Raw genomic sequence first — 25,343 nt, 5'->3', positions numbered from 1 at the left:
GGGGGAAGGGCTGAAGATGGAAGGATTCCTGGAGCAGGCAGGCTGTCCTGCCATTGCGGTGGCCCCCTGGGGAGCGGCTGCAGAGCTCCCAGGCCCAGGTGATCTCTCAGGTCCGGTGGACATCTGCTCTGAGCACCAGGAAATTCTAGGGAGAGACAGACACCATGAGCTCAAGTGCACCCTTGCTGCTGGGTTGGGATTTAAGAAGGTGACCTGGCTGAGAAACTCTGTGTCAACACACAAGGTCTCAGAGAGTGACAGATGAAGACACTCCATGTCACCTCTGGCCTCCACATGCATGCGCGCGCGCACACACACACACACACACATGTTCACATGCACATATCCGTGCATCCACACACATTCAAACACACAATGTGCAAGCCACACACACATACACATATTTAAGAAAAGAAAACTTGAGGGGCCTGGCTAAGACGTGGGGGGGGGGCAGAGTAAGGCCATTCTGTTTGAGAAAGGCAGGAGGCAGTGGGACCCTAGGGTGTCAGCAGTGGGTCTGTGTGACTGCAGTGACAGCCAGAGACCCTGTCAGCAGCTTCCCTGGTAGGGGTTCTCTCAGCCACCTTGGGGGCCTCTGTTGTCATCCCTGTCCTGCAGCAGCTCAAAAGACCTGGTTCCAACTAAGGCTGAAAAATTACTCTCTACCCAGAGTGTCCTTCCCTCTGTTTCTAAGTGAAGAAATTAAATTTTGCTGGGGGGTCTTTTTTTTTTTTTTTTTGGATGACCTTGATAAAATTCAGGAACAGAGGTGCTGGGAGGGTGAGGACAGATTCCTCTGCTCTGTCGCCTGTTTCCCAGTCCCCCTGGACTAGGCCTCAGAGAGAGGAACTTGGTGATGTAGGACTTTCTCATTATGGCCACATGTCAGAAAAGCAAGCTGTCAACAGAGGCAGGAACCCAGGGCCAGGTCAGGGCTTCCCTGTGGGGTTGTGGGTTTCTTGGGATGTTTAGGGATGAAGGGTCCGGGGCCTTGGGGTGCAGACACTGAGGAAAAAAAGTGGCTGACATGTACAGCACAGAGGAAGGCTGGTCCCATGGCTGGGAAGCTGGGTGGTGGCTGCTGGGCTTGAGGAGTTACTGAGAGTGACCAAGAATGCCAGTAATATGGGGGAGAAGATGCCTGAGGAGGAAGGCCGGGATTGCTGGTATGCAGGGGTGGGGGACAGAACAAGAAAGGGAGACTAGAACAGTTGAGGGAAAGGCCCCAGGAGCCCAGGGGCCTGGAAACTCAGAGGAAGGTACACAAACCTCAGGGTGTCACACACCTGCAGGATAGGCTTGGGAGAACTCTATGTAAATGTACCAGGATGATGCTGGTACATCAGCAGCACACACCATGCTTTAGGTGACAGTTTCCTGTCACTCTTCCACAGTGGCCAACAAAAAAGCCTTGCAAATGAGCAAGACATGGGGCATGCCTGGGATTCAGAGGCTGAGGCAGGAGGATCATGAGTTTGAGATCAACACAGACTCCTGAGACCCTGAGCCCTGACTCAAAACAAACAAACAAACAAACAAACAAGCAAACAAGCCAGGCACGGTGCCTTTAATCCCAGCATTCAGGAGCCACAGGCAGATGGAAGGTGGACTCTATGAGCCTGATCTACATAGTAAGTTCCAGGCCAAGACTACACTTCCCAGCTTCCCTTGAGGACTACAGAAGTAATTTCCATCCCTATAAGAGGCTGCATCCTATCTTCTCCTGTAGGCATTTGGCCATCTGCACATGTAGGTGGCAAAGACACCCCCTATCTGTGCATGAACATGATCCCACCTCAGGTCAGACCAAGCCTCTCCTTCTTCTGCCCTCTCTCTCTACAGCGGCTTTTTAAAATAATCTGATATTAGGCACTTAGACACATTCACCTAAAAAGAACTGTGTGTCTACTTGGTGAGCCCACGTTTACAGAAACAAGCAACAATGGCATAAAAGCGAGGGGCCTGGCTTAGACCGTGAACTTCACTGAATGCCCAGGTTTCCTAAGCACCAGCTCTCCTTGTGTCCTGGGATGTTGTGAGGACAGGAAGGGCTCAGTGCAGAGTGTGCAGCGGTGGGCGGCTATTCTTATGGGACATTTGGTGACCAGAGACCTTGGGGACTTACCTGGTAGGACTGAAACATGATGTTGTTGAGCTTGATCTCAGCAGGCAAAGGGAGAGGGAAACCTCTCCGCAGCCTCTCTGTGGTGTGAGACAAGAGAGGGGGTGAAGCAGGGGCGGGCACGGGTTTGCGTGACGGGAAGGAAGGCTGCCCTAGTGTCTGTGCCCGGCCGCCTTGTCCTTCACTGGCCCCCAAGCCCACATGCAGGACCTCTGTGGGCCTCTCCCCAGTGACTTCCCTCCTGAGGGTCCACACCTTAGTGAAACCAGGGGCCGCTTAGACAGAGCATGGACCTGGGATTGGGGGGTCTGTGCACAGAGCTGCTCTATGCTGCAGATGAAGCTGTGGATGGGCAGTAGCTGGGATGAAAAACCCTTGCACCCCATAAACTGAGATGAAACTGAGGTATGAAAGTGTAGGGGATAGTTTAGTAACTGGGGTGGCTTGGGTCAGACCCGAGGAACTTGTCATAGACCCATCTTTCCCATGAAGATGAACTTGGGTAGGTCAGTTTCGGGGCTGCTGGTGTGAACCCCAGCTGGGGATAGATTAGTTTTACACCACCCTGAAAAAGTCACTCAGTAATCCACCACCACCACCACCACCACCACCTCACACCTCATAAGGGAATGGAGCAGAGTAGGAGCCCAGGGCATGTGAGTTCCTTTTGTCCTCCCAGCTTTTGGGTCAGATGTCATTTGGGGTCATTTGAGGGGCCCATCCTCTGCCCTCTAACCTGGGCCAGGTTAGACCTGCAGGACCTGCAGACAAGCAACCCCACCATTCTGACTAGGACTGAAAACCATTGGTTTCTTCAAAGCTTCTTACCGTTGATCTTGGGCACCACCATCGTGGGCATGAGGTAGTTTAAGACAGCTTGAAGTAACTCCACCTTCGGATGGGAAAGGTGGGGTGGGGCTAGGTCATCAGGGCAACTGCTCTTCAGTCACACCTCCTCTCCCTGCCACCCGGCTCTCCACAGCCTCCCAGCCTGGGGAAGCACCCAGAGCCGGAGCAAGTTACAGGAGACACCAGGAAAGTGGGCATCCGGTAAGGCCGCAGGGACTATGAAAGGCAGCTTTTCGGGACTCTTCCACAGTGGCCAACAAAAGCCTTGCAAATGAGCAAGACACGGGGCATGCCTGGGATTCAGAGGCTGAGGCAGGAGGATCATGAGTTTGAGATCAACACAGACTCCTGAGACCCTGAGCCCTGACTCAAAACAAACAAACAAACAAACAAGCAAACAAGCAACAAGCCAGGCACGGTGCCTTTAATCCCAGCATTCAGGAGCCACAGGCAGATGGAAGGTGGACTCTATGAGCCTGATCTACATAGTAAGTTCCAGGCCAAGGTTACAAAGGTAAAACCTTGTCTCAAAAACCAAAAAGCAAAGGAGGAGGAGGAGAAGAAGGAAGGAAGAAAGAAAGAAAGAAAGAAAGAAAGAAAGAAAGAAAGAAAGAAAGAAAGAAAGAAAGAAAGGAAGGAAGGAAGAGAGGCAGGGAGGGAGGAAGGAAGGCCTTTATTTCAAATGTGTGTTTTTGGGGCAGTAATGGACCTCATGCATCCTTCCTATGAGGGGTTGGATTCGGAGAAAGCAATAACATGGGATGAAAGCAAAACCTGAGAAGCAGGAGTCTTTCTACAAGACAATTTAACACAAACAATGAACTAACGGAACTACTGAGTTCAACAGCAGGGGGACTCACTTGGGGGACATGGCGCTACTTTGATACCAAGAAATAGTAGGGAGCCATTAAACAGGATATTGTAGAAATGTAACCATCAGCACAGGGCTGGGCCAATGTATGAGGCAGGAAAAGGAGGCTCTCAGAGCCAAGGAACTCTGAATTTTAATTAAAGAAGCATACTGAAAAGCCAGGAAGGCTATATTCTAAATCACAAACCGAATGCTAGGAATACAAATAAGTTTCACTGCTTGGGTTTGCCAAAGTGCAGGTTTCCGGGTGCTTAGAGCTGCATATGTGTTGTTTTGAGGATAAATAAATAAATAGTAATGTGAACCCACATCAGGATGCCTGCCTTGAGCAATGACATTGAACCCCACATTTAGGGTTGTCACTGAGAGGTGCACACTAACTTCTTTTTCTTGAAGGTTTTCTAGTTTACTGAGTTAAGGCTGAGTGTTTCCGTCCTCACTGGTTACTCTCCTAATAAGAATATGACAGATGTGTACGTAAATGCATATGCTTTTGTTTCTGGAGTTATTGTGCTTGCTTCCCGGGCTGTGCTCCCGGGAGCACCTCAGTTCTGTGCCCTCCTAGCTCTTCATCTGGGAGAGCCCGTTTTCATTTTCTGCAGGAGCAGAAGTTAGTTCCCAGGGAGTCAGCCTGGGCGGGGGAAGCTGGAGGAGCCCCAGGAGGGGAGGGGCAGGCTGGCCTTCTGTTTGCTATTATCCCAGATGGATTCTTAGCAGACTTGGAGATTGCAGGCTGGGACCATGTGATTCTGGAGCTGGGGAAGGCAGGCACTCTGCAAAGCAGTGGGAAGCAGGGCTCCGCCCGTGCTCCAGGAGCCTCAGCCTCAGTGGATGTACACTGTGTGAGGTGCCATACTGATGGGTCTGTGGGCAGGGCTGAGGGACAGCCCTAGAGCAGCCAAGTGGCCAGACCTCTTCTAGGTCATTCAGTCACTCAGCCACAACCCAGATGCCACCACGATGCCTTCCCACAAACATCTTCTCCCATCAATTCCATCTTAAGCCCCCTCCAAATCCCTCCTCCAGCCCACCCTCCTTCCTCTCTTCCTAGCCTCACAGCCCTGTAGTCACACTCTTGTGTCCTGAGGCTGTTCCCCTTGTCCAACCACAGGGCCCTAAGAGTGGCATAAACCACAGCTCTCTGTTCCCTGACAGGTTCCCTGAGACTGCTTCTTGTCCTGGAACTCCATCTTCTCTCCTCCATTTTAGCTAGCAGGGGGCCCTGGGTGATCCAGTCCCAGCCTACTTCACTGACAACATCTCTGGTCCTCTACTAATTGTACACCAGCCACCCTAGTTTCTTACATTCCCCACACATGCCAAGATGTTCCTGTCACAGGGCTGCTGGCTCATACAGCCAAATATCACCTCCTCAGGGTGGCCTTCCCTGATCTCACTTGCCTGCCTCTTTCTTTGAGGCATGGTCTCTCTATGTAGCCCTGGCTGGCCTAGAACTTACTACGTAGACCAGGCTGGTCTCAAACTCACAGAGATACGCCTGCCTCTACTTCTCAAGGGCTGGGGTTAACGAACTCATCTTGATCTCATGGTCTAATATCTAGGAACGGGGGTGGGGGGGGAGGCGCTCAGTAAAGTAATTAATTTGTCCCTTCAACAAACACCCCAACAAACGCTGTTCTTTTGGGTGGGTTTTTGTCCCAGTGGAATTCCAGCACACGAGCTCAGGTGAGGAATGAGTGAGTTCCAAGAGGGACGTGACTGGCTAGCAGGGGGCCCTGGGTGATCCAGTCCCAGCCTACTTCACTGACAACATCTCTGGTCCTCTACTAATTGTACACCAGCCACCCTAGTTTCTTACATTCCCCACACATGCCAAGATGTTCCTGTCACAGGGCTGCTGGCTCATACAGCCAAATATCACCTCCTCAGGGTGGCCTTCCCTGATCTCACTTGCCTGCCTCAGTTTATGTGGGGCAGGGACTCTGGCTCAGCTTGCCTGCCCACAGGGCAAGCTTTGTATGGCTGAGCCAGGGGCTTCCTCAGCAGGGCCCAGACTCACCTTAAAAGAGCCGAAGTCAGAGCGCTTCAGTTCCAGCATCAGCCTGCAGGGAGGGGAGATGAGGTCATCTGGTGGCCCGAGTGGCCCAGGACCCACCCGTGGACACCACCCAGGTTTCTGACCCAGTGTGCTTTCCCAGCATGCCCCAGGCTCTCCCTTGGGGGGAGTCACACGTCCCCAGAATGGTTAGCGTTGCTGACCAAACCCTAAGCTCCGAGCACAGTCCACCTCCCCTGCTCAGTGCTGAAAAATAGGCTGCCCGGTGGGAGCTGGTCCCAAGGCTTCTAGAATAGAAGTGAGTGTCTCTCTCTTGCCGCATAGGATGCTGCCTGTGGGGACAGCCTACGGGGAATGAAGCCAAGCCCCAGGGGACAGCAAACCAAGAGGCAGAGTGACTCGGGGTCCCAAGGACATCACTGGGGCACCTGGCTCTACTCAGCCTGGAAGCTTCAGGCTTGTCAGTTAAGCTGAACCCACAGCCTGCTCACTAAAGCCAGGCCGTTTCGAGTAAACTGGAACGCGCGGTCACTTGTGTACGAGCCTGGGTGAGTCACTGTCTTTGAGCATCAGTTCGGTTTCTTGTTTGGTTTGGCGGTGCTGGGGAGGAAACCCAGGGCCCCATACATGCCAGGCCAACGCTCTACCACCAAGTCATATTCTCGGTCCTTTTCAGCTTTGCCTGGAGACAGGGTCTCACTAAGTTGCCCAGGCAGACCCCTGAGTATCCAAGTCGCCACCACACCTGCCTTTGAGCAAACGGGCAGTGTGCCTGCCCACCACACACCGTCTGAGGCTTGGGCAGGAGGACCAAGGCCAGGGCTGGGTGCTGAGTGTGCAGGTAGGCCACTGCTTTCCTGCAGACCCAGGAACGGAAGGGCGCCTGCCTCCTCCTGTCCCCACAAGCTTACTTTTCTAGCTTCAGCTCTCCAACAAGTCTGTCTCCTTCAGCGTCCACTTCCATAGAGGCATTTGTATTCTGCAAAGCAAGTGATCCAGGTAACTGGCCTGACCCTGGCAGGGGAGGGCCAGCAGAGTGGCCATACCTCCGGGTCATACCCACAGCGCCCAGGAAGCAGGGAGAATGGCTCTGGCCTTGTGGTTCTGAGAATCCTGGACTGTCAGCCTGGGATGGGGAGGAGGCACGGGCTGGAAGTCCTGGCTGGCCTGTAATCACATTACCACCCACTGCTTCTCTCAGAAGCTACTAAGGAAGAGAAGGCCCACCTCGGCTCATGGTCTACCTATGGTAACCCCATCAGAACCCATTTCAGCTGCCAGGTGAGTTTAAGCTTGAAGACAGGCAGATCGGCCACAGGTCTCTAGCGCCCCCTGCTGGGAGGCTGTAGACCCCCTGTAGGTACTCCACAGGCCTCTAGCATCCTCTGGTAGGGGAGATGCTGGGCACATACAGGGGCCACAACCGTTTGTTTGTGTAGCAACAGGGTGAGCCAACCAATGAACACAAATCAGCAATGGAATGAAAACTTGAACAAATTAAGGGTTACGCAAATGCGCAGATGAAGGAATACTCAGAAGATACGCGTGGCTGAATGATGGATGAAAGACCCACTGGACAAAGGCTTAAGCAAAGGAATCCGTGAATCATTGCCTAAGTGATGGCTGTAGGGGCCGGAAAAGGTACAGCATATTTCACGTAAGAATGAATAATCGAGTTAATTAAAAATTGGACAAATAGGTGAATGGATGGATGAAAACCACACACACACACACACACACACACACACACACACACACACATAACTGAGTCACCAAAGACAGGCTGCTGGGAACTGTTTTATGCCATGAAGGAATGAATGACTGAATGAATGAAAGGACAGAGGAGTGACAGCCACACATAAGTAGGCAAACACACAGAGGACAGCTGGTGATAAGTGCCTGTGGGAGTGTGAGCAGGTGAGTCCGTGTCTCTGGGCCCAGTCTGTAGAGTCCACAGTATTTGGGCTTGAATCTGGGTCCCCAGCCAGCTTACCATGTGAAGCAGGAAAAGAGGGACCAGGGAGGAGTTGTGGAGCACCGCAAAGGCCTGGGTCTCCAGGGCAGGTTCGAGCGAGAGGCCTGAGGGCTGTATGGTCAGGCGTGGAGGCTCGGAGACGGTGATCAGCAGCTGCACCTCTGTGCTGGGGAACTTCATGGCCACCTGCAGTTCCCGGTACCAGTGACAAGCGACAGAGAGGTCCTTTTTTATTGAAAGTTCCTGAGACCCATGCAAGCTGTCCATCCTCCCTGCCAGGCAATCAGCCGAGGTAAGAGCAGCGACCACAAGGCCAATGTTCAAGACAGACCTCCTGGACACTTCTACCAGCCACACCTCCTCAGCCACCATCTCTTGGTCGAAATTTCTAGACACTATTGTAAATGAAATGCTTGTGCTCCTTTTCTGCAGTTCCCATTATAGCTTAGAGATGGGCCTCTATGGAAGCCAGGATGAATGAGGTCCTGAGGGCAGGGCTCTGAGCTGAGGGCTCTTCTCCTTGGAAGAAGGAACACCAACGCTCCCCTCTCCCTCCCCTCGGACTAGCAGCTGGGAGACTGCTCTTCTAGAACCCCAATCTTGCTCTTCCACTCCACAGAACTCTGAGAAATCGATTTCTGGCTTAAGCCATTCAGCCTGCAAAAGGAACCTGCCTGTCCACCGTCTAGCAATCTCATCTACACATTGGAGTCACCAGCACAGGCTGCACGCGTGGTTGGTTCATCTAACGGCCTTGTGCGCCTGAACGGAGAATTCCTGTCTTCACAGCACTGAGAGAGGCAGGAAGCAGAGGAACATGAAGGAATCAGGGAGGGGAGGGAGGTTCAGGGGCAGGGGGAGGCAGAGGAGACAGAGGTGGGGGTACAGCAGGTAGGCAGTCTATTCTGTTGGTCCCCAGCTCAGCAGAGATTTGAAGGATGGGTGAGCCCTGCCCCCGGCCTCGCCCTCAGGGCATTGATGGGACACTATCCCTGGGCTGGCCTACGCTGGGTCATCTCCACTCTCTCTTGTTGTCTGTAAGCCTGAAGGGGGCTCTCATCCTATCGAGATGGTCCAGTCCACCCTGGCAAGCTAGTGAGCTGAGTGAGGAGACAAGGCCTTCTTCCTACCTTGGGCAGGAAGGTCCCAAGGAACTCAGTGTTCAGTCGGAACTTGGAATCCTTTGGCAACTGCAGCGAGGAGGGGAAAGGATATTGACAGATTGTTAAAGTTGAGAAGAACAGGTCATGCCGGGCCAGGGGTGAGACACTGAGTATCAGTGCACACTGGGACCACTGTGGCAATACCACCTGGTGCTACAACTTGGTTAGTTGTCGGCTAGGAAGGGTGGGCATGGCCAGTGACTGCCATCTGCTGCCAAACCAATCCTAGGATGCCCTGCATCATTCGGCCTGCCTCCATGCTACCAGTCGTGCTGTGAGTAAGCAGCCTGGCCCCCCTGGGTGGTCTGTGTTTGCTTCTACAGTGGGTAGTGGGCATTCTGCATGTCTTCTTATACAGAAAGGAGAACCTGATGGTTTTGAGGCATGCTGTAAGAAGGACCCAGGATGTAGGTGGCCAGGCTGGGATGGCTATATCTCCCAGGCTGTAGAGAAGGGGGTTACTTTATCATATACAGATGGAGAAACTGAAGCCCAGAGTGAGTTCAGCCATGAACACGTGGTAAGAGCCAATGATGCTGAGTCAGGGGTAGGAATAACACATTGATGGGGGTGTGACTGCTACGCACTGAGCCCTGGGCTCCTAGCCTCTCACACTGCTATTTCAGTTAATACTTACAATGGATTCTAGGGAGGACACTGGTGTCGGTGGCTTACAGGTGAGTCTGAGGCACAAGGATACATAAGTGACCTAGAGTCCCTCAGCTGAAAAGGAGTGGGATCAACACTTGAACCCAGGGCTCCTTGCCTCCTGATCCTCACAGCACACTGAACTCCACCCCTGTGAACAAAGCCTCCCACCTAGGTCTACTGGACTCGGACTCCAATTCTGTGCTCAGTTAGCCACACTTACCATTTGGTCCCTCAGGGTTATTTTCAAGGTTCCAGACTCTTGATATGCAAGTCCTGCGCTGTTAAAGAAGTAGTCGGAGATGCCCAGGTGCACCATGTGGTCATTGTTTGGGGAAAAACTCATTGCTGCTGGGGTAATAGGAAGTGAGCTGCGGTTTCCCCGCCAGAAAAACTCGCCCTGGGTGGAAAGAGCAGAGCAGGTCTGTGTGTCCTAAGATTGCAGGTGAGCATCTCTACTGGCAATGTGGGGCACCTGGGAGCACTTTTGAGAAGGTCACAGGGCTGATAAGTAGCAGAGGCATCCAGCCAACACCTCCTCCTCCCAATCACCATTCCATCCCCCCCTTGCCAGTCAGCTCAGTAGTCATCAAAAGAACAGTGGCCTGCAGGTTGCCTCCTCTGTCCCATTAGCAGAATCAGGAAGGCTGAAGTGTGTGTTTTTGGTAAGTGTTACATGCTACCAGAAGGACACACATTCCTTATGTCTCTAAAAAGCTATTTGACAACGTGCAGTGAAAGCAGATTGTTTATTTAGAAAGAAAATTAATGTCGAGCTCAGGAAAGCAAATTATAGATACATATGGTAGAATACCACTTATATAAAAGTTAAAGAGCACAGAAAGTCTAAAAACGTGCACCAAAAGACAAACATCATAGTCAGTGCGGTGCCTGGTGTGGGCAGGAGGGCCGTGGGGAACAACCCTGAACCTTTGGTGTCATACGGGCAGGTGGGCCCTGTGCCACTGAGTTCCAGCCCAGCCCCATGCTCTGAACCTTTGACCCATGCTGTCCTTTATAAAGTTAATGTCCACGTTGCCCACACTATGGAAGGTCATATAGTTCCTTTTTTCTCTTTTCTTCTCCTTTTGACTTCTTCCTCCCTCCCTCCCTCCCTCCCTCCCTCCCTTTCTTCCTTCTTTCTTTCTTTTTGAGACAGGGTCTCTACATAGCCCTAGCTGGCCTGCAACTTGCTGTGTAGATCAGGCTGAACTCACAAAGATCCTCCTGCCTCTGCTTCTGCTACCTGAGTGCTGGGATGGAAGGCGTGCACCACCACACCCAGCTGGTCAGGCAGTGGACACTAACTTCAATACACATCCTTCAGAGAGAAATACGAGCAGGACAGCACCATCCCCCACGCAAAACAGGTCATGTTTGCATACGTGTATATTATATGTGTGCAAGTGTGTACATGTATGCATGTGTATGTATGTGTGCATGTATGTATGCCATAGGTATGTGTATGTGTGTGTACTATGTTCGTGTGTGCATACATGTGCACATATGCACATGTGTGGAGTGTGTGTGTGTGCACGAATGTGTGTCCATGTGTATATGTGTGCACTGCTTGTGTGTATGTGGGTGTTTTGAGCATTCAGTTTTGTCCAGCACCTCTAGAGAATAGTCATGAGTGGACAGAGAGCTGTCAGGATGGTCCCTGTGGACACAACTGCCTGCTCTTTCTTCTGCCCCAAGTTCCTTGTTTTTCTGTCCTCTATCTGCCCCTGGTTAACCTCCCATCACCTCTCCCCAGGTCCCAGCCCATAAATGTCCCCGAGTTCATCCTTGGGGAGAACGAGAGACCCAGGCTGCCTACTCACACTTACCCATCAGATGAATAATTTGTCATTTTAGTAACTGGCATGACACACAGTGGACAAAATGGACCTGGTTCAGTACCAGCTGCAGCTCTGGTTAGCTGCATGGGACACCTGAAAAAAGTCCAACTGTCCCAGGTGGGTGGGCCTTACTCTGGCTGTTCACTGAAGCACAGGGCCACCAGTGAAAGGCCACAGGAGACATTTTGTGGGTGGCTTGGAAGTGTGTGTGTGTGTGTGTGTGTGTGTGTGTGTGTGTGTGTGTGTTTGCATCTGTGCTGTGTGGATCTGTTTCTATGCCTCTGTGTGTGCTGTTGCTCTGTCTCTCTCTGTCTCTCCCCCCCCCCACCTGCTCTCTCTTTGTATGTTGTATTGCTGTAGAGAAGGATTGGAGGGTCTGCATTAGTCTTGATGGTGCTTATTTCTGGATGGTATGATTTAGGTCAGTAGTTCTCAACCTGTGAGTCGTGACCCCCACAGGGGTCACATATCAGATATCCTGCATATCAGATATATACATAACATATCAGATATATTCATAACAGTAGCAAATTTACAGTTATGAAGTAGCAATGAAATAATGTTATGGTTGGGGCTCAGTCACCACTTGAGGAACTGTATTAAAGGGTCACAGCATTAGGAAGGTTGAGAACCACCGGTTTAGGCAACATTGCTCCTTTTCTTCCCTCTGTTGCCTTCCTTGCCAACCTTTCCTTCCTTCCTTCCTTCCTTCCTTCCTTCCTTCCTTCCTTCCTTCCTTCCTTCCTTCTTGAGCACCTACTCTACACCAAACATATTTCCAGGTGCTGTACATATAATAGTGAACAAAGCAGTTCCTGTCCCCTCTCTCGCCATAGCGCGCATGTGTGTGCGTGTGCGTGTGTGTGTGTGTGTGTGTGTGTGTGTGTGTGTGTAATTAGTTCTGCTGAGACAAAGGCAGCATTGGGGTACAGTGAGGGGGCTATTTCAGCAAGAGTGGCTTGGGAAAGCATCCCCAGGAAGACTTCCCTAGGAAGGCCTGTTTGACCAAGAACTGGAAGGCAGCAGGGAGAGCGGTGTGGAGATCTGCTGCAGAGCACCCCGGGCAGAGGGAAGAGCTAGTGCGAAGGCCCTGGGCACGGGGCAGGCACAGCGAGTTTCTGGATTATTGGAGGCAGCCAGCATGGCTGGAGCCGGGGATGCGGGTGAGTGTGGAGTGGGGTAAAGCAACTAGGAAGAGTCAGTTTCCAAGGTTACAGGGCACACATTTGAGCAGGTACTTATCTCTGTGAAAGCCTCACCTTTAGCTGCCCCTCCAGGAACTCAGCTGTGGTTGTCAGAGCCATCAGACTGTAGTCAATCCTGGTCACTTCGTCCACTCGAGCTATCACTAGACACAGAAAATGGGTTGTGAGCTGGTTCCAGTGGCAGAAGCCCGCCCAGCTGCAAGGGGAACTGTGGCCTCTTTCCATGACCCCTGCGGGGACTCCCTGAGATTTCCATAAAAGAAATAAAATCTGGTGATGGAGATTGGGTTGGAGCACCTAGTGGGCCAATGCCAGGCTCTGGGTTCAGTCTCCAGACTCATGCACACATGTACACACAGAGACACACACACAGAGACACACAGAGACACACACACAGACACACACAGGCACACACAGAGACACACACAGACACACACAGGCACACACACACAGACACACACAGACACACACAGACACACACAGGCACACACACAGACACACACAAACACATACACACACAGACACACACAAACACGCACACACAGACATACACACACACACACACACACACACACACACACACACACACACACAGACAGCAATGGCTCAGTGAAGGGACAACATGCTTGTAACCCCATCATGTGGGAGGCAGAGGCAGGAGTTTGAAGCCAGCCAGATTGCTGAGAGTTTGAGGCTAGCCTGGACGAGAGAGAGAGAGAGAGAGAGAGAGAGAGAGAGAGAGAGAGAGAGAGAGAGAGAGAGAGAGAGAGAGAGGAGGCTGCTCTTTGGTCCTGCACCAGAGCATGCATTGTGGACCAGCGGTACTGCAGTCCACAAGGGGGCAGTCCTATCTGAGGTTTTTAAGATCCCAACTTCCGGTGGATATGATTAAGACACATCATATAAATGTATGAAATTGCCAAAGAATAACGTTTTATCTGCATACTGGGATCTGGATTCTTCTAGATGGCTCTGGGACTTCAAACAAGTGTCTGCTCCTCTCTGAGTCTTGGTTCCTCCAGGAGTGAAGCGAGGGGGCTGGGGCAGGAGGATGCCCGCCAGCAGCAGCAGCTGTTGCTTATTATCATTTGCTGTGTATAGAGATATTGTCTCTTTTGCAGGGCGTGGGAACTGAAGTCTAGAGAGAAGTGGGCAGTCTCTCATCTCAGGTTGTGTGTGTCGCTGGCCTCAGAGAGCCAGGATGCAGGGGTGCTGGGGTGTCGGGGTGCCAAGGTGCAGGGGTACTGGGGTGCCAGGGCATGGGGTACTGGAGTGCTGGCGTACCAGGGTATTTGCCTTCCGCCTGACTGGAGTTGCCTTCCATTTCACTTCTGGCTGCACAAGGAACTCCCAATGCCAGCTGTGGGACTGCAGCCCGCCCTGCCCCTGGCCGCCAGGCCCAGGCCTGCTCCACCCACTCTGCCTCCCTTCCAGCTGCTGATATCCCCTTCCATCCTCAGCCCACTCCCAGCCCTCACCTGGAAGAGTCTGGATATAAGGCTGCAGCTTGGAGGACACAGAGTTGGTCACGATCTTGCAGATCTAGGGGCAACCAAAGAAATGCCAGTGAGCTTCAGAAGTAGAAAGTGCCCTCCACAAGTGAGAGTCCAGACACACTGTCTCCATCTTTTTTCTGTGGCTATGGCAAAATACCCGAGACCAAATAGTTTACAGAGAACACAGGTTTATTTAGCTCATGGTTCCTTCAAGTCCACAATAAGGGGGAGTGTCTGCTAAGAGGCTTCAGGTTGTAACACGGTAGAGGGTAGAACTTGGCAAGATAGAGGCATGTGCTAGCTTAGGTCCCCCTACCTCTTCCTATAAGCCACCAAGGCCACCATGGGGGCTCATTTAACCCTTATTGCTGCCCACAGGCTGCACCTCTAACACCATTAACAGATTAATTTGGGGATTAAGTGTCCAGCACATGAACTCTGTGGACACAAATCCAAACCACAGCATACATGCTTTCTCTCCCTTTAGTGTCTTCTTAAAAATCATGCAGGGCCGGGCGGTGGTGGCGCACGCCTTTAATCCCAGCACTCGGGAGGCAGAGCCAGGCGGATCTCTGTGAGTTCGAGGCCAGCCTGGGCTACCAAGTGAGTTTCAGGAAAGGCGCAAAGCTACACAGAGAAACCTTGTCTTGAAAAACCAAAAAAACAAACAAAAAACAACAAAAAAAAATCATGCAGCTAATCAAGCTTCCTTTTTGCCTTTGGCCACAGGAAGCTCAGAAAACAGTTAACTGTATAAGACTATATTGCCTGCATGTCTGCATCCTTTGTCTTTCCTGAATGTAAAACTTCCCTGATGGGTGTTTGTGTGAGCTCTGCTAGAGTGCTGTTTTCACTATTGTTTTCTTGTTCTCTTGACCTATTTCTTGCTGTCTCAGATCCTTCATGGAATGGGGTGGCAAACAAGTACAAGATGGCTCGTGGTCAGCCTTCCCTTCTCTGGGCTTTGGATAGCGCAGCAACCTCTAGGCTCGGGTGTGTGTAGGTGCCCTCACCTTAGCCTTGTGGCCGGAGAAGCCATTTCTGGCAGCTTCCCCACACCATGGCTCACAAGGGAAGACCTGCTGGCCTGAGATCTGGCTGACCTTGTTGCTGAGGAAGTCTCTCCATTTCTCTAGAGCTCCCCTGCCACCCCCTACCCCCCAGCACGGAATAGATCAATAGCAGCAGCCTGGATAACTGAACCTCTGTCTTGGGCAAAACTTCCGTTACCTACAATCAACCGCAGTCCAAAACTATTAAATGGAAAATTCTAGAAATAAGGAATTCTCAAGTTTTAAATTGAATGTCATTTCGAAGAGAGGATGAACTCTCACCCCACCCCACCTAAGACCCCGATGACTCCTTTGCCCTTCGTATCCAAGCCGTATACACTACCTGCCTGTCAGTTACTTAGTAACCACCTGGGTCATCAGACTGCTCTCCGTGTTTGTGCTCAGGCAGCTGAACTGGACTTGATAATGACTCCAAGGTCAGGCATGCTGCTGCTGGAACTCTGACAATGATGTCTTATCAAATCTGTGCTGCAGTGTATGTTCATTTAAGATGTGTTTCATCCTCGGGCAGGGACAGGGCCTAAGATTTGGCCCTAAAGGCAAGAAAAGGCTGTAATGGGGTGACAACCATTCTATGGGCTGGGTCCCCAACTGGATAAGAGGAACGATATCCCAGCATTCATCTCTCTGCTTCCTGACTGGAGGTACTGTGACCAGACACCTCAGTGTCTTGCTGCCCTGACCGCCCTTCCATGATGGACTGGGTCTTCAATCCACAGCCAAATTAACCCTCTCTCCCTTTGTTGGGTTTTGACCCAGCAATGAGTAGGGTAATTAATGCAATCACTGAGAGACTAGGCCAAGAGGAAAAAGGGATGGTGGGAATTGGAGACAAGGTTGAGGGAGTAGCGGAGGGTGAGGGGTTATGACCATATCCAAGACCTCTGAGTCATGATGATGAGACAAATGGGTAAAGAGGGAACCGAGACAAAGCTAGGGTGAGAAACCTACTCAATTAAAGAAAAACAAAACAAAAAGACAAAGCAGGAAATTCCCCCAATCTGGGGAAAGAAATGACATTTAAGTACACTAGGTATTTGGAACCCTGTGCAGATCCTACCGGAAGAGAACCATTTCAGGCCATATAGCTAAAGCCAAGAAGCTGGAACAAAGACAGAACCCGAGAGGCTGCAGGAGAGAAGGCTTTACAGGCTTTGCAAAAGAGAAGGCGTTTACAAAGGCCGAGTTACCAGGGTAAAGGCGTACCTGTCCGCGGAAGCCCCTAAGGCAAGGAGAGTGGTGAGTCTGTGTTTTCAGCCCTGAAACCAAGACCTGCCAACCTAGAGCACTAGCTGGTAAAGCTATCCTGGGACAACAAAGAGGGAGATAAAGACCTTCTAGACATCCTCAAACTAAAGCCATTCCTCCCTACTAAACCAGTGCTGCAGGCAATACGTAGAGGAATGGGGAGGGGGGTGCGGGTGTGTGTGTGTGTGTGTGTGCATGGCACAGTGGAGACACACAGTAGCAGGAGAGCTTGGGCAAGGATACATCTCTCATATTCTTATCAGAAGAACCAGTGAGAGGACGGGAAGACAGCCTTAACTCACTAAACCAGCAAACCTTCAAGAAAAAGAAGTTAGTGTGCACCGCTCCGGAGGGAGGAGGATTTGGGAAGGAAGAAGGGCAAAGGGAAGAGGTGGAGATGCTGCCCCTGGCATGTGCTTCTGTCACAGGGGGCCCTGGAGCCCCAAGAGGAGCTGGACCACGCTTCTCTGAGGCTCCTGTGCCACCGCTCTCACTGGCCCAGGCTGGGAGGAGCAGGGATGGCCGAACACTTCAGCTGCCCCTCAGGCACTGTGTCCCACTGCCCTGTTTTTTTTTTTTGTTTTTTGTTTTTTTTTTTTTTTTTTTTTTTGTTTTTTGTTTTTTGTTTTTACCCACAAGACCAATGGGGGGGGGTGCTTCAAATCAGCAAGTCTCCTGGAGCCTGAGCCTCCCATGGCCTCAGCTGCCTTCTTGGCCCCAGCCCACTCCAGCCTGCTCAGGCCCACTTACAGCCTGTGGCACCTGACTCCTTACTGTTTCAAGCCAAGGCTGCTGCCAAGCAGGATAGCCTGCTGGGGATGATCTTCAGGGACCCAATGCCAGAGTGTGCACACACACAGAGTTCTTGGAATTGTGCTAAGCCATGTCTGCCCTCAGCATGGGGGATACCCCGCCATCTGCACCCTCGACATCACCCTGCTCCACACGCCACAGGGGTCCCTCCTAGTGGCAGCAAGAAATCTTGTAGATGCAGCATCTTCCTCCTCGATGTTGTGTGTTCTAGGGCAGCACCAGGCAGGGGAGGGGAAGGGAGTGGGGGGAGGGGAGGGGAGGGGAGGGGAGGGGAGGGGAGGGCAGCCAGGGGAAGACAACAGAGGCTGGCTGTTCCTCTGTGAAGGAACTGGGGTAGGGTAAAGAGAAGCTACTTGGCAGTTACGGGAAGGCTTGCTGGGGAGGGTGCTGCCCTTCCCTGCACTGTCTGTGGGACTCTCTGTAAAGCACCCAGCTGGGCCCTGGATTTAAACACTCTGTGGATGCTGAGGGGTTGAGATGAAGGCCAAGGTGCCCAGCAAGGCTAAGCCGTCCCTCGGAGGCCTCAGCTCTGCCACCAACTGATGCCCTCCTACCTTTGTATAAATGGTGTTTCTCAGGGAAGCCTCGATTTTCTTGTGGAACAGCTGGATCAGCCACCTAGGGAGGACATGTGGGGACATACAAGGGACTTACAGGTGTGCCTGGGGACCCTGGCAGCTCGCCCTGGGTCATGTAGCCTTCATTAGACATTTTTCCCCCATTGGCAGCAACCTGTTTACGGCACTATTTTCTTAACAGCTACAGACACCTGCCCCATCCCATGCCCACCTCCCCACGGCCCTCCCTCTCTGTAAACCAGCCACATTGGCTTGCCTTGTTGCCTGGTACCCTCTGCTTCCTCTCACCACAGTTTGCACATGTGGTACCCCCTGTCCAAAACACCCCATCGCCAACTTCCACCTCCTCACTCTTTTCATCTCAATTCAAATGTCATTTCCTCCTGCCCCCAGACTGGGCCAGGTCCTCTAGTTCTAGGTATCCGGGGCACTCTGTACCTTTTCTAAGTCTAGGTTCTTATCGTGAGCCCTTCTGATGTAATAACACCACTAAGGTTCCCCGCCCCCCACTCCCCCAACCCCCATGGGCCTAGTGCTTTAAGAGTACAGGCTGGGCTGCCTGAGGGCCTAGGGTCAGAGAGCCTGCCTTGACTGCTCCACAGTGGTCACGAGACCTCTTTTAGTTCCCTGGGCAGATGGCGTGAGAGCAGGAATATGCTGAGCGGTGTTGGCTGCACAGCAAGGCTCTGGTTGATGAGGTACTTGTGAGGGTTCATCAATGCCTGGCATCCTCTGTGCATCCTCTGGTGCAGAGCCAGTCTTACAGGTGATGGTAGGCAGGAAGGTGGACGCCCATCAATACTGAGCTGTGCCTTGAGACAGCGTCTTCTCCCTGCTCCCACCCCCACCCCCAGGCCCTGCCCTTTTCACACCCAAGACTCTGTAAGGGTCTGAGTGGAGGTGAGTCTACAGCTATGCTTTCTGAGGAAGGGCGTTTGCCCCAGGAGACCTACCCCAGCATGCTGCCCGAGATTTGGAGATGGATGCTGTCCATGTGACTTTCGCAGGCGGAGCAGTTGACAGTGATATGGCCTGAAGAGCTCTTGCCCAGCTTCAGGTCAGTGGAGAAGGATACGCCTTGGACGCTCAGGCCAAACTTGCCTCTGGCTTTGCTGAAAAGGAGGTGGAGCTGAAAAGTGACCTGGAGCAGACCCTTTCCTCCTCACACTTCTCCCATCAGCAGGGGACCTCAGGTTCCCCGTTGACCCCACTCCAGGGGTGGGGGCGCATCAGAGAGAAAAGGCAGCTGTGCAAACCTCCCAACCCTGGATGTCAGGGTTCTAACCTGATATCCCAACCTGTTTTCACCTGGTACTCTGCCTCCTCCACCACCACCCCCAACCCTTGCTGTGTGGCTTTGTGAATGTTTCTTAACCTCTCTGAGCTTCTTTCTTCACCCAGACCTTGTACTAGCACCTGAACATGGGGGGTGTACATCTCAGTTTCGTCACTAAAAATATAAGTGTTCGGTGTTGTGACTTCAAGCAATTACTGACCCAGTAATTGATTAATGAACTTAATTAATCACTGCCCCTGTAGGAATGAAGTGAATTTGTGGAAGACAGGGGACACAAATGTGCATGATCAGCTCTGCCTTTTGTACTTTTTCTATCACTAAGACTACTCTCTGGGTGACACACAGGACCTCAGAGAAGGAGCCACACCTCTCAACTGGGCCTAGCTGAGACACAGGTACAGACAATGCATCATGGTTACTGTTTCAAGCCGCTGAGATCGGGATGTTTGTTACACAGCAACAGTAGCTAGCTAATACAGGAAGAAACCAAAAGTCCCACTTAGCTTTCCCTCCTGAGCCACACACACTGACTCAGCCTTGCCGCACCCTGTACTGAGATGTGAACCAACTCAGCTATTCATGCAGGGTAGAGTGTTTTTAAGTGACTCCCCCTCCTCTCCACAGGGACCCTGTGGTGACACATGTCTATAGACAAAGCAGAAGTGGATATTCCCAATACCCTGGCTCTGGTGCCTGCAAATGCCACCAGTCCACCCAGCAATCCTTGCGCATGAGACTCACAGGAAGTTCTTCTTTGATGTCCATCTGCCACTGATCTTGATGCTGGCATTCTTGATGGACAGCCGGAGGCCCTCACTGGGCAGCAGACTGATCTGGGGATTAGGAATATGAAATCCTTCCACAACCATGCTGTGGAGGAAAAGGTCCTAGTCAGCATCCTGGGCCAGGAGGGCTTCGTGAGGCCCTTCACCCACATGCCACCCTGGTTGTGTCAATCGGTCTCTCTGCATCTTAGGCTCCTTGGGTTCACAATGGACAGGCAGTCTCCATCTTGTAGGGTAGGTAACTGTCAACAAAGATGGAAGACCGCTGAGCCTTGACTGCCATCTCTGTATAGGGTGGAATGTGTCCACCTGTTCTCACTGTTGGAATGTGAAATCTGTTGCTGTGACAATAGTAGGTACTTCAGATGTCTGCGGAAGACACACAGTAGGTGCTTCAGATGTCTGCTGAATGGACTCGGCATAAAATTCTGTAGGAAACACTTGGGGGTTTTCTGCCCAGCAGCCTCATCCCCTTTCTTGGGACAGCAGACCTGCAAATGTACTTTGCGGGGGCCTGTCTCACCCAGTCCATGCTAGGATCCCATCTGTCTTTCTTGGGGCGGGACTTAAGCTTAGCCTATTAGTTTGTTTTCTACTCCTCTGGCATAGTGATTGGTTCAGGGGCATGGACATTATTTAAACTGGGTCAATCAGAGTGTACTTCAGAGCTTTGGTTTGTGTTGCAAGGAGGAGGCTTCTTCCTGGACAGAGAGCTGAAGGGATTGTGCTCTTAAAATTACCCGGTAGCTCTCTTGTCTCTGGAAGATTGAAAGGACCTGACACTGAGAGGTGGCAAGAGAGACCAATGGTCCAGTGACACACGAGCCCAGCTCAAGCATGTCAAAGCTGGACTACCCAGTCATGTGAGGCAATGCATTCGGGCACAGGCTGTTTTTCTGTCCCTGAAATACATGTGTGTAGCACAGGGGTTTAGGTTTCAAGATGTCTCCTGTGGGAGTGGTGGAGGGAGCTAGAAAGACAGTTTTGGCGGCTTCCTCCGTGCTTAGCTTGAGGTGCGGTATCCCCTCAGACTGGTGTGCATTCTGCCTGTGGAGTGTTGAAGTCAATGAGCTGAGAACTTGGTGGCCACAGGACTCAGGTCCCCACAACCCATGTCTGGAGGACTAAGCCTCCGCAAGCCTCACTTGTAGAAGTTGTAGTAACCTTTCCCCAGTGGCTTCATCTTAAAGACTCCAGAGAGATCAGGAATTCTGATGGCTTCTAGCTCCTTCTGCAGCACGATCACACCCTCCTGGCATGCTGGAGGACAGAGCAGAGACAAGCTCAGAGCTCAGCTCCGGAGCAGGGCTGGAGGTTCCCCGCGGCTCCCGACCCCTGGGCCTGACCTCAGCGATGGCAGTGGGATGGGCAGGATGGAGCAGGAGTCTGTCTTCAGACAGCCAGCATCTGGAGCCTGTGGCTCACCCATTCCTCCCACACTGTGTGCCACTCTGGTATCACTGAGGCAAAGACAGGAAGGTGGCCATGTCCCAACACTGCGCTGGAAACCCTGGAACAGCCATTCATGTGTGGTGGTCCACTCTTCTTTTGATTTTTTGTTTAAACCATTTGAACTACAAAGACCATTTTTAAGGGGTGTGTGGGTACACCTGTCATCCCAGCATTGGGAATGCTGAGGCAGGAGAGCTTCTATTTAAGGCCATATAGCAAGACCCTGTCTCTAAAAACCAAAGCAACTGCTTGGGGATGGCTCAGTAGCTAAAGTCACTGCCGCACAGGATAAGGACCAGAGCTCAGGTCCCCAGGACCCACATGAACGCTGGATGGTGTGGTAACTTGTCTGTAACGCCAGTGCCTAAGAGGTGGGGACAGGGGTCCCAGAGCAAGCTGGCTGGCTAGAACAGCTCTATCAATGAGCTCTGGGCTGAAGATTTGCCTCAAAATGTAAAATGGAGAGGGATCAAGAAAGTCGACACACAGTGTCATCTCCTGGCATCCACATGACACATGGGCACCCTCACTCACACACAACCATGTATGTCCCCCCTCCACACGTGAACATGAAGAATCCCCACCCACCCACACACATAGTGCATGGCTCCTCAGGGACAACACCTGAGGTTTCCCCTGGCTCAGAGAGGTACCCACACATGTGTGTTCACCCCCATGATCATGTACGCACACACACACCCCTTCCAAAACAAAAACCTTACTAGCTTGTAGGTCATACAGAAATATACAGCAAACCACACTGAGCCTATGGGCTATAGTTTGTGAATCCTGGTCAGATATATCACTCCCAGATGTCCAGCCAAGCATCTTTCTCCACACCTTACTCTGGGCTGTATTCGCACTGACACCCACCCCATTCCTCCAGACAATCTCTGCAGGGCCTTTGGACATGCAGCTCCTGCTATTCATCCACAGTCACCTGCTCAACTCCTAACTTCCTGCAGGAAGCTTCCCTGACACAGACAGTAGTACTATCTTCGCAGTCTTGAATGTCTCATTTGAAGCCCCCATCTTTCTCTGTAATTAGGCATCTATTCACCATGACTCTGATTGATGTCACTCTCCTTTGCTAAATGAAAGTCCCCAGAAGCTGGCTGCACTGTCAGTTTTTATGTATTAATGCGTCTCTGGTATTTACCGTGGTGCCTGGCACTTACTATTTGTTGGGTAAATAAATGAATGCCCCAAAGGCAGGAATTCTGCCACCAGTGACGCTGTGGCTAACAGCGTCAAGGATCCAATTAACAGGCAAACACGTCGCCTGAGGGGAGAGGAGGGAGGCAGAGAGGTGAGCTGAACAGGCTTCCGGTTCCCCAGGAACCAACTGGGAGGTAGTCATAACCAGCAATAGCCACAATAAAATGCACGGAATCTTCCTGCCCATCAGGCACTGCTTGCTGCAAAGCTGAGAAATGCTAGGAAGAGGATCCTTTCTCCCCCTTCCACCCCACAAGAGGAAACAGGCTGGGGAAGGCCAGTGCTTCTAGCTGACCTGCAGTAGACAGAGGCAGGGAATGCAAGCCGCTTGTTCCCTGAGCTCAGGCCCCAGGGTCAGCCTTTGGGTGTGAGGCATGGGGAGCAAGGCGCATATGTGAATAGGCTTGCCGCACTTCCAGAAACTCACTCCGTTGCCACATGGGACACCAGCAGAAGAGAAAAGTGAAGCAGCTGTAGCACTTGAGGACTTCTGGCTGAGCCTCTGATCCCCCAAAGCTGTCAAACATGCACTCATGTGAGGACATGTACACACACACACACACACACACACACACACACACACACACACCAGCTCTGGGTTTAAACACCTTCAAAGCTCAGTGGGTGAATCTGTCTGCATCCCTGTGATTCCGAAACGTCCTGCGTAGGCTGGAACATGAGTTCTGGAGCAGGACAGCAGATCCCCTGGGGCCTGCGCACACTGGTTTTGAGGACCTGTCTCAGCCTAGTTTGAGCTGGGATCATCCTGAGTTCTGCAGTTCCTCTCTCTGTCACCGGGGGGCAGCACCAAGAAGCTCCGTGGAGGGCCTCAGCGAGGACCTGAGCTCAAAGGCAGGTGCGGACTTCCCAGAGCCACTGCGCTCGCTACTCGCGACTTGGGTGGGCTCACCTGCAGGGGTGGACAGGAGTGGTGTGTCCCACCCAGTCCTTCAGTGGAAGAAACGGGACCCGGTGGGTCTGTGAGGCGCCTGGCAGCGAAGCAGGTGAGCGGAGTTGTTACCTGCCTGGGGGGCTAGGGAGAGTAGTCTGGGATGGCTTTCTCTGGGTCTGCCAGCTGAGTTTGGACATCTCACGGAGAGAGCCCCTCTCCCAGCCTGCTCAGCCTCTAGCAAAGGAGGCAAGGCAGATGCCAGGCTTTGGAAAGAAAGGGCCTAGAAATTTGCGCCAAGGGACGGTGTAGAGAGAGGGGACCATGAAGACCTTCAGGGTCGGGGGGCATTTGGAATCTTTTAGAACAGTGGTCCAGCCCCAGCTCTGCTACTTCCAGCCCTAGGAGCTTGTGCCTTAGTTTCTTCCTATATAAAACAGAGGGATGGGGGTCTCCCCAGCAGAGTTATGAGCTTGCTAACCACCAGATTTAAATGGCTGTACACCCTAAATGCTCAGTAAGTGCCTCTCAGGATAAAGGAGGAAGGAAGAAAGGCATCCAATTACCGAAGTCCAGACCCTTCTGGGAGATTGTGGCCACGAAGCCAGGGTTGATGGCCGCAGTCAGGGCTGTGCCCATGATGGCCAGAAGCGCCAGGGTAGACCATTTCCGCACGTTGTCAGGGCCCCAGGCCATGTCCTCCAGGGCAGCCCAAACCTCAAGGCCTGGGAGGGGAACCAGAGACATACGAAGAAGCCGTCTGTGGAAGGGCAGGGCAGTAGTAGAAAGAGGAAGGAGGAAGGCACCCGTGGGGGCGGGAGGGGGAGGGCAGCTGCGGTTCCCCATCAACGTTGGGGACCAGTCCAGGGGCTGCCCCAGTGGAGCCTGGAGGTCTGTGCGAACATGGGCATGTGCGCATGTGCCGTGCACGTGCGCGCGCACATATATGCACGCACGAGCAAGCCTGTTGAAGCCTGTGGCTCTGGGGCTGATCCCTCTTCCTAAGCACCCCATCCCTTCCCCGAGTCTTCCTCCCCACCTCCTTTAAGGCTTTCTTCGAAGCTGGGTGGTGACCACATTGAGAAACACTATCTATTTTCTATTCCTTTGGTAATTTTCTTAGTAAGATGTTTCAGAAAACAGAACCTTTGGAGCTTTCCTCCCCAGCACCCCCCACCCCAACCTCACTCCCTCCCCCAACCTCCGGTCTGGGAGGCCTTAGGGGGATTTTTTTTGAAGGCTCTAATTCTGGAATCTCGTCCTTGATATCTCTGCTGCTCTCTAGGTTGACATTAGACAAGTCTCAGCATCTCTGAGCTTCTCTGAGCCCCGTTTTCCTCTTCTGAGAATAGGGAGACAGACTATCATCACCTTTGCCCCTAGCTTAACGTGAGGACTGAATGGCCTTACAGCAGGAAAAGCAGGGAAAGAGAATCCAGATGGCAGCATTAGCCAGAGCTTCCGAAATAAACACGAGAATAAGTTACGTGGACTCTTCTCCAAGAAACAAGACCCAACATATTTTGATTTTCTCCTGTCCTATTTTTTTTCCTGGCAAGCGTACTTGGTCTTGCCTGTTTATTTTTCTCTCAGAAATGGGATCACACTGGGTAGCCTTGCAAGGTCCCCTTTTTCTGAATAATAAGCAGCGAACGTTCTCGCCCAGAATTCAAAATTTCATCATTTCCTCAGCCCACAGTTTCTAACCAGGTATTTGTTTTCACACATTTCACCCTTCTCGCTGATGATGAGGACTTGAGCTTCTTGAAAGGACAGCAGGCCACTCTTAATGCCAAGATGCTC

At 52.0% G+C, this 25,343-nt stretch overlaps 1 protein-coding gene across 1 annotated transcript; it reads right to left on the bottom strand.

The window, feature by feature from the left end:
- Window positions 1–24,446, bottom strand: Bpi (bactericidal permeability increasing protein). The gene is made up of 15 exons (XM_059261822.1): window positions 24,107–24,446; window positions 21,127–21,241; window positions 19,938–20,066; window positions 18,853–19,011; window positions 17,876–17,939; window positions 14,170–14,233; window positions 12,746–12,834; window positions 9,869–10,045; window positions 8,965–9,024; window positions 7,853–8,020; window positions 6,771–6,838; window positions 5,863–5,905; window positions 2,951–3,014; window positions 2,126–2,202; window positions 1–145 (listed from the first exon to the last, which is right to left on the bottom strand). The coding sequence occupies exons 1-15, from the start codon at window positions 24,384–24,386 to the stop codon at window positions 107–109; spliced, it is 1,596 nt and encodes a 531-aa protein (XP_059117805.1). The 5' UTR covers window positions 24,387–24,446; the 3' UTR covers window positions 1–106.
- Window positions 24,447–25,343: the final 897 nt, after the last annotated feature.

This window comes from Peromyscus eremicus, chromosome 4, assembly GCF_949786415.1.
Source record: "Peromyscus eremicus chromosome 4, PerEre_H2_v1, whole genome shotgun sequence".
Taxonomy (NCBI): Eukaryota; Metazoa; Chordata; class Mammalia; order Rodentia; family Cricetidae; genus Peromyscus; species Peromyscus eremicus.
This window is presented reverse-complemented; position numbering and strand designations above follow the sequence as displayed.

Excerpts from the sequence above, each read along its gene's own strand:
- Bpi (XM_059261822.1), bottom strand. The coding sequence starts at position 24,386 with ATGGGGAACCGCAGCTGCCCTCCCCCTCCCGCCCCCACGGGTGCCTTC. Across the intron at positions 17,940-18,852 it reads ATCTCGGGCAGCATGCTGGG|GTGGCTGATCCAGCTGTTCC; the intron begins GTAGGTCTCCTG and ends TGTCCTCCCTAG. Across the intron at positions 8,021-8,964 it reads TTGGGACCTTCCTGCCCAAG|GTGGCCATGAAGTTCCCCAG; the intron begins GTAGGAAGAAGG and ends CGGGAACTGCAG.